At 45.8% G+C, this 17394-nt stretch overlaps 1 protein-coding gene across 1 annotated transcript; it reads right to left on the bottom strand.

Annotated features, from left to right (window-relative positions):
- Nucleotides 1-1076: 1076 nt before the first annotated feature.
- LOC101694416 lies at nt 1077-16398 on the bottom strand. The gene is made up of 6 exons (XM_045076702.1): nt 16344-16398; nt 13744-13796; nt 7553-7699; nt 3058-3733; nt 2778-2875; nt 1077-1125 (listed from the first exon to the last, which is right to left on the bottom strand). Exons 1-5 carry the CDS (start codon nt 16396-16398, stop codon nt 2871-2873), a joined length of 936 nt encoding a protein of 311 aa, XP_044932637.1. The 3' UTR covers nt 1077-1125; nt 2778-2870.
- Between the last annotated feature and the right edge of the window lie 996 nt (nt 16399-17394).

Raw genomic sequence — 17394 nt, 5'->3', positions numbered from 1 at the left:
ATCAGGGAAACACAAATCAAAACCACAATTAGATACCGCCTCACACCAGTCAGAATGGCTAAAATTAACAAGTCAGGAAATGACAGATGCTGGCAAGGATGAGGCTACTGTTGGTGGGAATGCAAGCTGGTGCAACCACTCTGGAAAGCAGCATGGAGGTTCCTCAAAAAGTTGAAAATAGAGCTACCCTATGACCCAGCAATTGCTCTACTAGGTATTTATCCTAAAGATACAAATGTAGTAGTCTAAAGGGGCACATGCACCCCAATGTTTATAGCAGCAATGCTCACAATAGCCAGACTATGGAAAGCCCCTAGATGTCCATTGACAGATGAATGGATAAAGAAGATGTGAGAGATTTTATATATATATATATAATATATATAATATATATAATGTTTATATTATGTATTTGTTTATAAATTTATTTTATATTATAAATTTATATTATAAATTTATTAAATTTACATTTAATATCACAATATTAATATATGATGCATAATTTATATAACACATAATATATATTATATATGTTATATAATATATAAATTTATATTATAAATTTATATATTTATTATATATAAAATTTATTATTATTTTTATATAAATATTTATAAATTTATATAATTTATATTATATATTTATATAAATATAAATATTTATATATACACATATATTTATATATATATATATACACACAGCCATCAAAAAATGAAATTTTGCCATTTGCAATGACATGGATGGAACTAGAGGGTATTAGGTTAAGTGAAATAAGTCAATCAGAGAAAGACAATTATCATATGATCTCACTGATACGTGAAATTTAAGAAACAAGACAGGATCATAGGGATAGAGAGGAAAAAATGAAACAAGATGAAACCAGAGAGGGAGACAAACCGTAAGAGACCTTTTTTTAAATCTTTTTTTTTTTAAAGATTTTATTTATTTATTTGACAGACATCACAAGTAGGCAGAAAGGCAGGCAGAGAGAGAGGAAGGGAAGCAGGCTCCCCGCTAAGCAGAGAGCCCGATGTGGGGCTCGATGCGGGGCTCGATGCGGGGCTCGATGCGGGGCTCGATGCGGGGCTCGATGCGGGGCTCGATGCGGGGCTCGATCCTAGGACCCTGAGATCATGACCTTAGCTGAAGGCAGAGGCTTTAACCCACTGAGCCACCCAGGCACCCCAATAAGAGACTCTTAATCTCAGGAAACAAACTGAGGGTGGCTGGAGGGGAGGGAGTGGGGGGGAATATGGTGGCTGGTGGATGGATAGTGGGAGGGTATGTGCTATGGTGAGTGCTGTGAATTGTGTAAGACTGATGAATCACAGACCTGTACCCTGAAACAAATAATATGTTAATTTTAAAAAAATAAAAAATAATGTTCTTAAGTGTATAAAGTAGGTATGGTTACAAAGGACCACTGAAATATAGTTTCCACAATATTAAAGAAACAAATTTATAATATAGTCATATTTGTTTTAGTGCATTAAATAAGAGTATTCACTGGCAGGCCTAATAACTGCTGAAATATTAAAGTAATGATGAGTGTGAAGGATATTCTCAGCTACCTGTACAACATTATTGTATGTGCCTCCTCAGTGACAAAGTCATAGGTATTGTTCTTACCATTGTGGTGCATTGCCTGCGTTTATAATTGAAAAAAAAAAACCCTAATTTTCAGTTAGAGGTTAATGAAAATAAAGATGTATTTTTTTTCTACCCAAGTGCATACCTCCTGGATTTTACCCATAGGAGGTAGGAAGGGGTGTTCATGAACCCCACGGTAAGAACTCCTTAAAATATTCACTATAGTAACTTTGGAGTCATAATTTCCTTAAATAGGGCCTCTGCAATTGTGTCAGATTTAGGCCCTATAAAACCTGGATCTTTCTTCAAAATACACTGAGGCAATGATCACTTGGCCCATCTTCACAGTGAGCAGGGGCTGGGTGGGGAGAATGGGAGGGGGTAAGCTGCTGTCATCTTCCACCTGTCACTTTCCACCCATGGGCAGAGGGCTCGGCCCTGGGCCTGGTCCGTTGGATACTCAGCCCTCACGCTTTCACCACCTTGGACCCTGCATGTCACTGGTCTGTCACCCCTCCCACAGCTTCCCCTCTCCCCATGTGGTCCCCTCCCCCTGTGATGTCATCTCCACCACCCCTCTCCCTCACACGGCCCACACACACTCCTGGTTTCCTGCCTGCTCTTCCCCTGGATCCCCACAGGGCTTACACTCATTTCTCCACGTCTCCACTGCCCTGTCAGAAAGGAAGGTCTTTCCTAACAGCCATTTAACTGCATAACTGAGGAACCCTGCTGGAAGCATTATCCCCTCCTGACGGGTTACACATTTACCTGCTGCTACACCCCCTCCGCGAGCCCATTAGAGTGGCAGTTCCATGAAAACAGGGACATGTTTTTTCCCCCCCAGTTTTAGTGTCTAGAATGCTCTCCAGTGGGCACTTCATAAATTCTTGCTGAATAAGTTAGAAAACAAGAACTCCCATCAGAAAGGACGATGGGCTTAAAATCTAACAAGAGTGTGGACATGAAGTGAAATTTTGTCTGGAAAGATGAAAGGCCAGGAAAAGGCCTGACATTCACATTTCTGCAAAGTGGATGTTCTCCCCCCAGTCTCTGACTTTTGAAATAAGAGTAAAAGGCCCCAAGGACCCTTTGCTGGCCCACGGGTGCTTGCCCCTAGGAGGGGCACATTTCGAGACCTTTATGCGGAAAGAACCATCATAATGCTGATATGTAAAGGTGTTTACCTGTCTGCTTTTGGTGCAGCGCCACGTCTTCTGGAAACATTCAGTGGCCATGGACACTCCTTTGGAGTGACTAGTGGTTTGGACCCCCGCAGCTCATCCTAGGGAAACAATCAGAGAGCGCTGCTGAGAAGCACACCCGCGGCCCCAGAGAGGAGGACAGACGTGAGTGCCGCAGCGCCCCAGCCGGACACCCAGGACCCGCGCCCCCGCCCCCGGCTTCTGTCGCGGCCGGTGCGTCGCGCGGCCGCCCTCGCCGCCCCGGGACCCCGGCCCGTGCCACCTCTGCCCGCCGCGGAGAGCGCAGGGACCGGCTGCGGTAGCAGGTGCCCGGCGGGATCGGGCTTTTCCCGGGAGCTGAGTCTCGCTCGCCTAGTCTTGGAAGGCCAGGAGCGCGAGGCCGCCGGCGACGGGGACGGGGACGGGGACGCGGCAGGAGTCCCGGGGGATCGCCGCACGCTCCGCGCGGTGGCTTTTAACCAGAGGCGCCTCCATCTCTCCAGCCTCTCCCCATCTGCCTTCTCCTTGCAGAATGCACTCGAACTGCCCGAATACAACAAACCCCAGCATCTCAGCGGCACGACCCATCTCCTCCTCCCCCCCGGTCCCGTATTCTGGGCACTGTGACGAGAAGCCGCATTTCCTGATGACACAGCGCGGGGCAAGGCGGTTGCAGCGACTGGGGGAGCCGGGCGGCGGCTCGCCTTAGCTCCGGGGAGTGAAGGCGAAGCACAGCACCCAGCGGGCTCGCAGCACCCTTGAAGGGCCTTGCCTCTGGCCTCTCGGGCCCACCGCGGGTGGGCGGTGTCGCCTGGAGGGGGCGCCGGCTGCGCGGCTGGGACTGCGCGCGGTGAAGTGTCCGCGTGCCCGCCTGGGGAGCGGTCCAGGGAAGGAAACAGCGGGTCAGAACCCAGGAGGAGTATCTTTTTGCTCTGGTGACCTTTCCCTCGGAACCAGGACTAAGCAGACATCCGTTGAGGCTCATTGCTTAGCAACATCAAGGGTTAATAAAAATGCAGAATAAAAGGCAGGTGGTACAAAAGTACGTGGATTCCGCTGCATCTCATCACTGAAATGCTTGATGGCTAAGTGCGGGGGAGCGGGGAGAGGTAGCTTTGCTTCTAATAGGTTTCTGCAGAAAGACACCAAACATTCCCTTGGGAGTGAATGGAAATGATGCCGCAGGTACATTAAGTTTAGTCTAATTCTGTTATTAATTCATGCGGCAAGCATTCTAAGGTGGCCAAAATGGTTAGCATGAGTTTTTTTTTTTTTAAGGCTTTATTTATTTATTTGACAGAGATAACAAGTAGGCAGAGAGGCAGGCAGAGGTGCGGGGGGTGGGGGGGGCGTAGAGGGGGTGGCGGAACCAGGCTCCCCACCAAGCCAGAGAGCCCAAGATCCTGGGATCATGACCTGAGCCAAAGGCAGAGGCCTTAACCCACTGAGCCACCCAGGCGGCCCAGCATGAGGTTTTATGAGTTTATTCTTTCTGAAGAGAGTAAGTACCATTGTGCAAAGTTCATGTGCATCACCATGGAATTCGGTTTATAGAAAGCTCTTCATACTCACATCTACTATCACCCTTTCATTTCTTTGTGACTATTTTGCCTCCTCTATTCCTGCCTTTTCCTGCTTAATCCAAAGAAAGGCAAAGGCAGGTGAAATGATGGCATAGTGGGGGTGCAGAGTGAGAAGGTAAGCAAACCGATAGTTAGTATCTGAAATCTTGCCCCAGGGTCTTCTGGAACCCACAGAAATTAAAATACAAGAGCCAGGGAGTCAGTCATTGTTGTTCTAGCTCTCCAGAAAAATTTAACAAACTTTGCAAGCGCTTCTCCAAGTCTTGTCAGGAGAATTAGACTGGGTGGGGAGACAGCTATGATTTTATCAAAATTTGTACAACCAATAACCATCACCCATTAGTTGTACCACTAAGGTACATGAGGGAAAGAATGAAAAATATCGGAGACAGGTTTAAAAAAGGTACGTAGGTGGGGCGCCTGGGTGGCTCAGTGGGTTAAAGCCTCTGCTTTTGGCTCAGGTCATGATCCCAGGGTCCTGGGATCGAGCCCCACATCGGGCTCTCTGCTCAGCAGGGAGCCTGCTTCCACTTCTCTCTCTGCCTGCCTCTCTGCCTACTTGTGATCTTTGTCTGTCAAATAAATAAATAAAATATTTTAAAAAAAAGGTACGTAGGTAAAATTTTTATTTTTGGAAACCACACTGCCCAGCTGCTGCAACCAAAGTATATGTACAGAAAAGGGACTTCACTAAATTAAACTCCTATATAGCCAATGTACTTAAAGGGCCCAGTAATGTTTGGGTGGTGTAATTCCTTAGAAAACCACCAGAGGGCGCTCAAGTTTTGCTTCCTACAAAACTCCAAGTTGTAGTTCAAAAGACTCAGTAAGACAGCCCAACTGTTTCAACATCGCCTTCGTGGAAAGTGATGTTGGATGCAGGGCTGGTAACTCTAGGTCCACTGGTGTGAACTGGAACTGGGCTAAGGCCCTCTGCTGGATTAGAAAGTCTTGGACCTTGTTTTCTGTTGTGGTTTGCTGCTGAGGGAGAGGAAGTCGCTTCCCTCTCTATCAACCTGTCCACCTCCAAGGGGTCTTAAGTGATGGTGATCAACAGTAGTCCCTGGAAAAGTGTAATTACAGGCTAATGAATAGGTAGGTATGAATGGCAGGAGACTGTACGTCCGCAAAAGAGTGACCTCAGCTCTGCATAATCAAAAGAACTTTGTCATATGTTCTCAAAGTTGAAAGTTCTGAATAAGTACTGGGATTCCTTTTATTTTCAAATACCTCTCTGAATCTCCTTAGTCTTTAATACAGTGACTCACTGTATTAAATATTTATTGCTGTGTTACAAATAACACCCAAACATAGTGCTTTAAAACAACAATACACACTTATTACCTTGCAGCTTCTATAGGTTAAGAATTGGGGTGTGACTCAGCTAGGTAGTTTAAGCTTGGGGCCTCTTTCATGAAGTTGTCCAATGTTGGGTTGCTGGGTCTGCAATCATCTGAGTCTGGCTGGGCTGGAGGAGCCACTTCTAAGAAGCTCATTCGTGGTAGGAAGCCCCAATTCCTCATCCTATGGCTCATCATAGGGCTGTTTGGGTATCCCCATGACAGGGGGCTGGTTTTCCCCAGAGTCAGAGATCCAACAGACAAAATGTAGAAACCTCAATATCTTTTATGACCTAGCTTTGGAATTCATACTCCATCATTCCCTCAACATCCTAATGGTTACATAGGTTACACAGGCCAACCATATTGAATGTGGGAGGGGACAGACTACCTAAGGGTGGGAATATCAGGAGGTACAGATCAGGGCCACCTGGGTGGCTCAGTGGGTTAAAGGCTCTGTCTTCGGCTCAGGTCACGATCCCAGGATCCTGTGATCTCTGTCAAATAAATAAATAAAATCTTAAAAAAAAAAAAAAAAGGAGGTACAGATCATCCAAGATTCCCTTGGAGGGTGTCTATCACTTGACTTGTTTTCAGGATGCACATTGGAGGGGAACGTGGGTGGCTGTGTCAGTTAAGCATTTGCCTTCAGCTCAGGTCATGATCTTAGGGTCCTGGGATAGAGTCCCTGCTCCTCCTCCTCCTTTTTTTTTTAGTTTGTGATTTCTATGAGTTCTTAACATTTTTTTTCTTTTTTTTAATTATTTATTTTCAGCATAACAGTATTCATTATTTTTGCACCACACCCAGTGCTCCATGCAATCATGCCCTCTATAATACCCACCACCTGGTACCCTGACCTCCCACCCCCCGCCCCTTCAAAACCCTCAGATTGTTTTTCAGAGTCCATAGTCTCTCATGATTCACCTCCCCTTCCAATTTCCCTCAACTCTCTTCTCCTCTCCATCTCCCCTTGTCCTCCATGCTATTTGTTATGCTCCACTTGCTCTGCCCCCACCTCCTGCTCATGCTATTTCTCAAATAAATAAGAATCTTAAAAAAAAAAGCACATTTAAATATCATTTCAAATGTATATTTTACCTTGTTTAATGTTACTGAAAATGTATACTTGAACCACTTCTTAATTGTATACCAGAAAATTTATTTTCCTGTGAGTACAAAGGCCTCCCTCTTCCACAGGTCAGAAAACAGTTTCTGAAGAGGTGTGTGCTGGGGATGTGTGTGTCCTGTCTTTAACAATATATGCACGATGCCTCACAATTATAAAAACTGGGGCACCTGGGTGGCTCAGTGGGTTAAAGCCTCTGCCTTCGGCTCAGGTCATGATCCCAGGGTCCTGGGATTGAGCCCCGCATCGGGCTCTCTGCTCAGCGGGGAGCCTGCTTCCCTTCCTCTCTCTCTGCCTGCCTCTCTGCCTACTTGTGATCTCTGTCAAATAAATTAAAAAAAAAATTATAAAAACTGATGTGTTAGGGAGAAGTTTTGCACTTTCTGGCTGGCACGTTCTCATTTCTTTCTGCATTCAGACTTTCTAGCAAATGAGACATTATACTAATATAATTCAAGTCATTCAGGGAGTTATTGGATCACTTTGCTTCATGATTAACAATCCCAAGATTTTTTTTGGTATGACCTGACACTAGCCATTCCTGAATGGTACCTAGAATCATTCTTATATTCTTTCCACCACCCCCCAAATAAGGGCTCTAAAGCAGAGAGGTTGTAAGCAACCTCAGAGTTGGAGAATGGCTGAGGACTTACAGTTTCAACTCACAGTGACCCTGGATGCCATTAAAAAGTTAAGAGGAGAATGACTCATGCAGCAGAGAGCTACCATTTCTGTCAAAAGCAGAGACTGTGCCTGGGCATCAGGTAGGTAGCTGTGGCACTGATTGTCACATGATACAGATGCTGCGACAGTTCCTACAGAGGGTCTCTTGGCTTCAGAAACATAGTTGTGTGCAATGTCTTTTGCAATGACCTGTAGGGGGAAAGAGCCTGAAAAGGTCATCTAAGAGCTTTTATGTGTGTCAAGAAAGTCAAGCTTTTAAAAAAGCTCCAGGGAATCCAGTTGCTTCTTCTGCAGACAAAGAATAGGGCTGAGTGGGGCCCCTGGGTGGCTCAGTTGGTTAAGCAACTGCCTTCGACTCAGATCATGGTCCCAGAGTCCTGGGATCAAGCCCCACATCAAGTGGAAAACCTACGTCTCCGTGTCCATCTGCCTGCCACTCCTCCTGCTCATGCTCTCTCTCTGTCAAATAAATAAATAAAATCTTAAAGAAAAAAAAAAAAAAGAATAGGGTTGAATAAAAGCTAAAAGCAAAGGACCTTTTCAATACTAAGTCCCTACAGTTTCTATACAGAGCCCTGCTGGCTCAGTCAGTAGAGCATGTGACTCTTCATCTCTGGGCTGTAGGTTCAAGCCCCCATGCTGGGTGTTGAGTTTACTTAAAAAAAAGAAGAAAAAAGACTAGTAACAAAGGTCCTTCTGTGGGGGCTAGGAGGAAGCCTTTGTACCCATTTTACTGGATCTTCTAGGACAGTTTATCATAATGGTTTGGAGCATATGGCTTTTGGAGTTAGAGAGACCTGAGTTTAAATTCTCCTGTCACTTTTCATTGGCTGTGTGACCTGGGGCACTTTATTTAATCTCTTTAATGAATTGTTTCAATTCATTCCTATGGAATACAGGGATAATTGTATTTACCTTCCTGGGTACTTGTGAGATGACCGATCGATTGGTCAATTGATCTCAAACATAACATGACATTACATAGGATTTTTCTCTTTAAAAAAACTGAATAGACTCTGGGGAAAAATTAGGGCAGTGACAATATGTGATGTCCCAAATTTAGGTCCTCCACATGGTGGCATTTCAGGATCCCAGAACCGTGGCCAGGTTCCCACCTGCTCACCACAAAGCAAAGTCTGTTGGTTGACAAGCGCTGGCCACACATAAAGCTCCTAATGAAACATGCAATTCCCTTATTTAAAAAATTCTAACAAACAGACACGAATCATCGAGAAAGCCTTCAGCACAAAAGAGAGATAATTCACAATAAACAGAAACCAGGAAAAATTCAGGGGACAGAGGAGAACAAACAGTACCCCCTAATCAATATCCTTAGAGAAGAGAAATTCACAAAGGTAGAGCATCCATAAATGATGCCATGAAATAAAAAAAAGATCAAAGACCGGAGCTTTTGGAGATGGAATCATTTTTTTAAAATTTTTTTATTTTTTATAAACATATTTTTATCCCCAGGGGTACAGGTCTGTGAATCACCAGGTTTACACACTTCACAGCACTCACCAAAGCACATACCCTCCCCAATGTGAGATGGAATCATTTTAATTAAAAATCTTCTTAATTGGGGGTGCCTGGCTGGCTCAGTTGGTAGAGCATGTGACTCTTGATCTCGGGGTTTTGAATTCAAGCCCTGTCTTGGACCTAGAGCTTATTTAACAAGAAAATGTTTAAATGTTCTTAATTGAAGGATGGGAAAATAAATATGGGGCCATTTTTCAGAATAAAGTTTATTATAGGGCAAAATGAAAAATTGGAAGAAAAGATTAGACACTTAAAGAATCAATCTAGGAACCAACCTCTGATGGATAGTAACTCAAAAAGAACAGAGAAAAAGGAGGAGAGGAAATCTTGAAAGAAATATAACAAATAATTTCCCTGGGATAAAGGGGTATCCTCAGACTGAATGTAATATGGAGTGTTAAGCCCCGGAAATGTAAAAAGCTAGGACACTTCCGGTATTTTCACAATTACATATCAGATATGATGACGCGTCCTAGCATGGGTCACACTTCGAAGAATGTCAGAACACTGAAGAAAAATGAAAAGCTCCAATAAAGAAAAATATTAATATTAGTCCCAGGAAGTATATACCAGGAATTCTTCAAAGCACTGTTCTCGTAAATCATTGAATCATTAACAACAGCCCTGGTGAGTAGGTGTTATCATCATTCCTACTTCACAGACAAGGAAACTGAAGTCACAGAACCAGCAAATGGCAACAGAGCCGGCTTGGAAACTCAGGCAGTCTGTGAAGAGAGCTTATACACAGTGCCTTTCAACACTTCACCCACAGGGAAGGGGGTGCAGAATTCTCCAGCAATACTGGATGTTAAAATAAAATGGCTCAATGCCTCAGTATCTCTGAAGAAGATTATTTCGCCCTGGAATTCTATCCCCAGCCAAATTATCAATGAATTATGAGGGAGAAAAAAAGATCTTTTCAGGCATTTCAGATGGAGAACACTATTTCCTATATATCTTTTCTTAGGAAGTTATTTGAGGGTGCCTGGGTGGCTCAGTTGGTTAAGTGTATGCCTTGGGCTCAGGTCATGGTCTGGGGTCCTGGGATCGAGTCCTACATCAGGCTCCCTCTTAGCTGGGAGTCTGCTTCTCCCTCTCCCTCTACCCTTCCCCCCTGCTCATGCTCTCTTTCTCTCAAATAAACTCATAAAATCTTAAAAAAAAAAAAAAAAGGAAGTTATTTGAGGATGTAATCCTCAAAAAGAAAGGAGAAAACAAAAACAAAACAGAGTAGTAAGAGAACTCCCAGAATGACAGACTTGTAATCCAGTTTAAAACAAGATGACTGAAGTTTCCATAGGGGAAAGAGGAACTCTTATAAAATTGCTAGCATTATTGAGAACTTGAGTGTATGTATAGAGAGCTATGGGCAGCTGTCAAATGTAGTTATGCCTAGATAAATATATAAATTATGGTATGGTTAGAGAAAGAAACAGAGAGGAAGAAAAAAGGTAAATTTAAATAGGAGGGACACCTGGCTGGCTTAGTCAGTAGAGTGTGTGACTCTCCCCTTTTTTTTTTTTTTTAAAGATTTTATATATTTATTTGACACAGGGAGAGAGGGAACACAAGCATGGGGAGTGGAACAGGGAAAAGCAAGCTCCCTATTGAGCAAGAAGCCTGGATCCTGGGACCCAAGGGCTCGATCCCAGGACCCTGGGATCATGACCTGAGCCAAAGGTAGATGTTTAATGACTGAGCCACCCAGGCACCGAGTGTGGGGTTCTTGATCTTGGGGTTGTGAATTTGAGCCCCATGATGGGTGTGGAGACTACTTAAAGATTTTTTAAAATCTTTAAAAACAAACTCACTCCAGGAAAACAAAAAGCTCTTGAAGAAAGTCATAGTCTAGATGAAAAGAGACTGGAAAGGAGGAGGTAGACATGGCATAGGCACTGTTTGTTTTTCATCCTAAGTCCTCTGTGCTGTTTGACATGTTAGCCACAGACCTGGGGCTTTGATGTCAATATTTATCTCTATATGTAGGTATAATCTTTGTAAGGAGTTCAGCGTTCATAGTTGAGTGGGCTGAAATAGGAAGAGGCCTATTTCTTCATGCAGGAATTGATTCTACAGCAAGATTCTGAAGCAAAACAGAAATAGGCAACCAAGACTAGGAAGACTTTGAGCACATTTACACTCTGAGAAGAAAACTTACAAAGTGGAAATCTGAGCTTCAATCATTAGAAATAAACCTGTTCAGGTATCAGGAAAAAAAACACCTTTAAAGGCAGAGAAAGTTCTCTGCATGTGTATTTGAAACAAAGGTGGGCGCACAGGGGGTCAAAGGGCTGGAGATCCCTCTTGTTTATGGAAACCTGGCTCTTCATGAGTTTTCATGGATTTGCATACTGCATACACACCACCTCCCGAAGTGGGAATGGGACCAGGGTGGACTTCAGGTCTGGACACACCGAGACTGCCACGGCCTGGCCCTCATAGAGAGGCTGGCCGCTCCCTCAAGGCTGGGGCCCCCTAACCAGATGGGGTCGCACAGAGCACAGGGATCTGTGGGCAAGGATGCTCAGGGCAGCTCTGTGTATAAAGTAAAGCAGAAGAACACAAAACCCAAGCCCGGAACACCCTGTATGTATGTTAGTAGTGGAACATTTCTGTAAAATTATGGTACATCCATATCCTAAGTCCTATGAAGCTGGTAAAGGGAGGAGCCTGGGCTGGATCCATTGATGCCCTTAACAAGCATGTACCGAGTGTCTCTTGTGTGCCAAGCACTGTGCTAGATAGAGAGTCAGACACTAATTCCAAATCCAACTGGGCGGCAGGAGCAGCAGACACACGACCACCACACAGGGCACACCACTCCCCATCAGCTCCCCACCACCTGCACCCCCACTGACAAGTCAGGCCAGGCCGTCTGAGCTTCCCGAGCAGTTCCCACCACACACTCCCTCCCAAGGGTCCGGGGGCCTTACCAGCACCCCCGCATCCCTGCGTGGTTGCTGTAGCACCTTTCTCGAAAGAAGAAACTCAAAATTTATCAGCAAGAAGGATTCTCACAAGTCCCCTTAAAGCCCGCTTGCTGCAGAGCAACACCGCTGGGCACGGGGCTCCTAAAGCTTGGAGAAAAAGCTTGGAGACTGGAGAAAGACGACAAAAGGGACACAATAATCATCAACGAGGTCTGCAGGTGTTGTAAAGTCAGTAGTCGGACAGAGTCAGTCTCAGAATGTGGAGTTCTCCGGGGCAGGAGCTTAGTTCCTTATCTGATTGATAAGCCTTCAATAAATTAGAACATCGTGGAATGAGAGCTCGAGAAATGGGCCTCCAGGCCACAGCGTCACACCGGTGCACTCTTAGTCCTTATATTTGGGTCCACCAGGCAGATCCATTCCTTTTTTTTTGGCTTCAGCCAGGTTGAGTTTCTGTCATTTGCAACTCCGAGGACCCTCAGGCATCAAATAACATTTGCGTCTTATTTTACAGATTATAGTGTTTTACATTGATGATAAACAATGCAAAGCAGGCGTTTTGGTCTCACCCTCTGTCAGGAAGAAATGAAAATGCAAAGAAACAGAGGTTGTCCCCAGACAAGCTGACGCCTGAGCCCATGTTCCTGCCGCAGAGCGTCTGCCCCTTCCAATCAGACTCCCTTCCTCCGCCGGGGGAGCTTCAAGTCACCCCAAAGTCTGAGAATGGGTGTGGTTCACGTTGTTGAGACACGATATGTGGAAGAAGTGTGATTAGTAGGAGGTAGTTCTTGGCAATCATTCATTTGAATACTTCCATTGTCTGATTTATTTAGGTCCTAATTTCTTTCAAATTCTAGACAATGGAGCCTGAAGAAATTTTGTCAGACCTTGGACTTCCCTTCATGCAAGTGGTCCAAAGACTTCACGTTGGCTTTGGACCACTTGCATGGTCCATGGTGGCTAACTTCTCAGCTCAGTGCATCCTTCCCTTCCTCCTCTCCTTTCTCCTTCCCTGCTCTGAGGAAGGGACAGGCTCTTCAACCACTACCAAGTAAGTCTCTCTGCAGCCAAGCGAGGGGACAGGAGAACTGGCTCACATCGCTGCAGGTTTGCCAGAGCTTCCAAATTTCCTTTGTTGGGTCCTCGACAAAAACGCTTAAAAGGACAGCCCCCCAGGCGGACCCCACCACTCACTCTCAACTATTTAATGCTACTTCTCAGCAGCGCAAGCTCTGAGGTCAGCCCCAGTGTTTCTAGCCAGAATGCTAGAATTGCTATTCAGTCCAATTTCAATTGACTTGGCAAGGGAGCCTTCATGAGCTGTGGCACCCCACCCTCTCGAAGCCCAAAAGGAGAGCGTATGTGGGTGTCGTCTCCACTCCGGTAAATGACAGGGTTGTGAGCTCATGTTATCTGAGGATGGAAGGCCACAAATAGTTGTTTTCAAAATAAGGTTTATTCATTGAAGAAATCTAGGACAAGTTCTATCAAGATGGCTCAAGGTCCAATAAACTAACTGTTGTACCGAAAGAAAAATGTGGCGACTCCTGTTCCCTGACAAGGTAAGGGTCTTGAACTGGTTCAGAGAGGTCTATGTCTTGTAGGTCAGGAAAGCTAATTAAGGCACAAACCCGGTTGGAACTCTGAGGTTCCCACACCTTCTACTTTACACCACTCTGTACCCCAAAGCACGCAACTGAGTGTCTGTCTTCCGGGGAGCGGCCATGGAGAGGCATTTTCTCCAACAGTTCTGAGCGCTCTTACCTCCTTGGCTGTAGGAGGCAGACCTCTCAGGGCAAGGAGATCTGGAGTAGACACTGGAAGAGAAGAAACTGAGGGACTTAAAATCCAAAGGGACTGGGCTGACGTTGTGCAGGGCAAGTTTATGCACACTGGGGTGACAAGTGCTTGCTTCCTTCTCTCATTGTTTACACCAGGACATGCACCCCAAGGACTGGAACCTTATCAGGAAAACCAGCAGGAGGCGGGGGATCTAGAGCTGGCTGGCTGGGCAAGGGGAGGACAGCACTGCTTGCCTGCTCTGGGACCCTGGGGGGGTGAGAGACCTGGTCTTGGGTCTGATCCTACAGTCCTAAAACAATTCAAGGGCTCTAGGGCCAGCCAATATTTACCTTTGTTTTTGCCCAAACTGGAGTTACTATTTGGTCTGTTTGATAAAAACAACTGCCATTATTCAATACTGGTTTTCCTCTGTCCTCAGCTTTTCATCCCTGTTAACAGCTTTTGGCCCTCTCCCGTGAAAGAGTTAGCGAGGAAAGACGAGAAATGCAGGCTGCTTTTCTCCTTCAGTGACCGCAGCTCTGGAAACACCATCAACAAGAAACGTTTATTGAACATGTACTATGTGGTAGACGCTGAGCCACTTCACGAACGCTTCTCACCTAACCTTTCAGTGCCTGTTGGGAAACCATATCCTCATCTTTCAGGCTTCGGGGGATGGCAGGGAGGCCTCACGAGGTGTCTGGTCCCACTGTCAGCGTGGACTCCTTCTCGGGTTCTGAGGGTGGGCTGTGGGGCGTGATGCATGATGGGTAGATACCACTGTGTGCCAGGAAAAGCTTGGAACCTTCCTACACGCTGTTCCCAGCCAGGGAAACACCACCACCCTCTTTCACTATTTTTGCGGGTAAAAATTTTGACAAGTGCCATTGTTTCCAGACCTGGTTGGTCGTCAGAAATACCTTGGAGCTTCAGAGGCGCCTGGATGGCTCGGTGGATTAAGCACTTGACTCTTGATTTCAGCTCAGATCATGGTCCTGAGATCGAGCCCTGCATCAGTCTCCCTGCTAAGCAAGCCTGCTTCTCCCTCTCCCTGCCGCTCCCCCTGCTTATACTCTCTATCACATAAATAGTATCTTGAAAAAAAAAGAACTTGGAGCTTTATAAAAATATAGAGCTAGGTCTCCCTCCCAAGGGATATGTTGCAGTTCTCCCAGGTAGCTTCCAGCAATCTGTATTTTACCACGCTCCCCACCCACACAATCTCCTTGACTCTGATGACTAGGTAGGTTTGAGAATCCTGGGGCTGAAGAGAGGTTGGGGCATTGGGAGTGAGTGAATGCTGGCCCCAGCTCAGCCACTATTAGGCTGTGGAGTGTGAATGTTTACTTTTCTTTTTTTTAAAAAAAGATTTTATTTATTTATTTGACACAGAGAGATCACAGGTAGGCAGAGAGGCAGGCCGAGAGAGAGGAGGAAGCAGGCTCCCTGCAGAGCAGAGAGCCCGATGCTGGGATCCATCCCAGGAACCTGGGATCATGGGACCTGAGCCGAAGGCAGAGGCTTTAACCCACTGAGCCACGCAGGCACCCCGAACGTCTACTTTTCTGTGCCTTGATTTCTGTCTGTAGAATGGGGATGGCATTGAGATGTGCTCACCAGCAACGTGGACATACGAGCATCACCTCAACCTTCTCAGAACTAGAGATCAAACCTTCCTAAATTGTGGCTGATACCATGTGTAAAATGGTAAATTCATGTTGTTCTCTCTGCAGTGTGGGTCCTTTCCCTTTATTACACACCCAGTAGAGGAGACCTTGGCAAAGCAGGGTTTGGGTATAAGGATGCTGTTTTTTCCTTCTATAGGTTCAGTATTCTATCTTTCCATAGGAATCCTAGGAATTTTAGAACTGGAAGGGATTTTTCCTCCTGATTTTCACCATTACCTTGAACTCCCTTGGTGGGGCTTTTCCCTGGTGCTCTATTTCAGTTGTGGAACTCAAGGCACAGAATCTTACAAAAATAAAATGAGGGGCGTCTGGGTGGCTCGGTCAGTGAAGCATCTGCCTTCAGCTCAGGTCGTGATCCGGGGGTCCTGGCACCAAGCCCCATGTTGGGCTCCCTGCTCAGTGGGGAGTCTGCTTCTCCCTCTCCCTCTGCCCTTTCCCCTCCTCCCCAGTTCTTGCTTGCTGTCTCTTGTGCTCTAATAAATAAATAAAATCTTAAAAAAAAGTAACAATGAAATGATGACCGCTGGGTTCTTAAGAGTCTCAAATGTGCATTGGTAAGGAACTGACCCCGTGGAGGATGCTATGGTTGCTTTCTGGAGTGCTCAGCTAAACATCAGCCCTTCCATTGGAACCCTCTGTCCCTGCAACAATGGCTGATGGCTGCCATTCGTGCTTCTCCCCACTGATCAGATTAGGGATGGATGCCTGACCAAAAGGCAGCCATCAGGTTTTTCTGGGATATCTGGAGACAGGACCCAGAATTAGAGTCAGTCAGCTGTGAGAGAAGCTGAGGTGGAAAGTCATGTCAAACTGATGCCAGAGGTGGCACTGTGTTAAGACAGACCAAACCCATGCTGAAGGGGACCGTGACCTTGAGAAGCCAGGGAAGCCAACCTGCAGACAACAGGAGGGAGTAGATGCACAGAGGCAGGCCATCAGCAAGGACCATGTGGCCTCTGAGAGAGGAAGGGAAGAAGGGCCAGTCCCTGGGAGGGCTGTCCTTTCTGCCTTTGAGCAGATGTAAGTGGCCTTCACCTTGTTATCACCAAAAGAGCCTTTAGTAGGAGGTAGCTGGGTAAGAACCAGGTGACAGACTAGGATTTCTGGGGGCAGGCAAGAGTGTGTGTAGAAGCAGGTGGGCCTGCAGCAGGGGGCAGGTGATGCTGGGGAGCCACCGAGTGAATGGTCTTCCCCCAGAACACACACGCCTATCTAGTGCCTGTTAGCCTCTCCACAGCGGGATGCTTACAAGTACAACTCGGCGTGTGTGTTGTAGCTGGGTCTGTGCCAGGTACAGAAGCTGCAAGTGATAAGAGATAAGAGTAAAGCAAACCCCTCTCCAGTCTTAAGATATGGGGAGAACAGACAGTCATGACTGGCCAGGCCCATGACTTAGAGTCATAGAATCTTAAAACCAGAAAGGATATTACGGTTCATCCTTGCCAACCTCTCATCTAGTACAGACACTCTCTTGTCTGCTGACCAGCCTCTCTGCAGTCACCAACAAATTTCTCCACCCCAAATTACTGGTGACAGCAACTGCCTAGAGAGACCTGGCAAAAGGAAGTACTAGGTGTGATGGAGAATGTGGAACCAAGTTGTCACATGCTGACTCGGACCTTTCTAACATACATGATGCCCTTGCCAGTTGACATACTCCATTTTTTTCACGAGGAAATCAACCAACCTGGCCCAACTGAGGGCTTATTTATTTATTAAGTAATCTCTACCCCCAACATGGGGCTTGAAATCACCCCGAGATCAAGAGCAGCTGGGCACCCCAACTGATGGTGTTCTGTTTTTTAAAAATTTATTTATTTATTTGACACAGAGAGAGAGACAGCGAGACAGGGAACACAAGCAGGGGGAGTAGGAGAGGGAGAAGCAGGCTTCCTGCACCCCTGTTTTGTTTTAATGTGATCTGAAATAATCCCATTTTCCTTTT

This window comes from Mustela putorius, unplaced genomic scaffold, assembly GCF_011764305.1.
Source record: "Mustela putorius furo isolate JIRA1106 unplaced genomic scaffold, ASM1176430v1.1 tig00000179_pilon_pilon_pilon, whole genome shotgun sequence".
Lineage (NCBI taxonomy): Eukaryota > Metazoa > Chordata > Mammalia > Carnivora > Mustelidae > Mustela > Mustela putorius.
This window is presented reverse-complemented; position numbering and strand designations above follow the sequence as displayed.

Bases quoted from the DNA above. Each gene is read 5' to 3' on its own strand.
- LOC101694416 (XM_045076702.1), bottom strand. From the start codon at position 16,398: ATGGTCCTTGCTGATGGCCTGCCTCTGTGCATCTACTCCCTCCTGTTG. The intron at 13,797-16,343 runs GTTGGCTTCCCT...CTTCTCTTCCAG, and splicing joins CTCCCTCCTGTTGTCTGCAG to TGTCTACTCCAGATCTCCTT. The intron at 7,700-13,743 runs GTAAGAGCGCTC...TTCCCCCTACAG, and splicing joins TGCCTCCTACAGCCAAGGAG to GTCATTGCAAAAGACATTGC.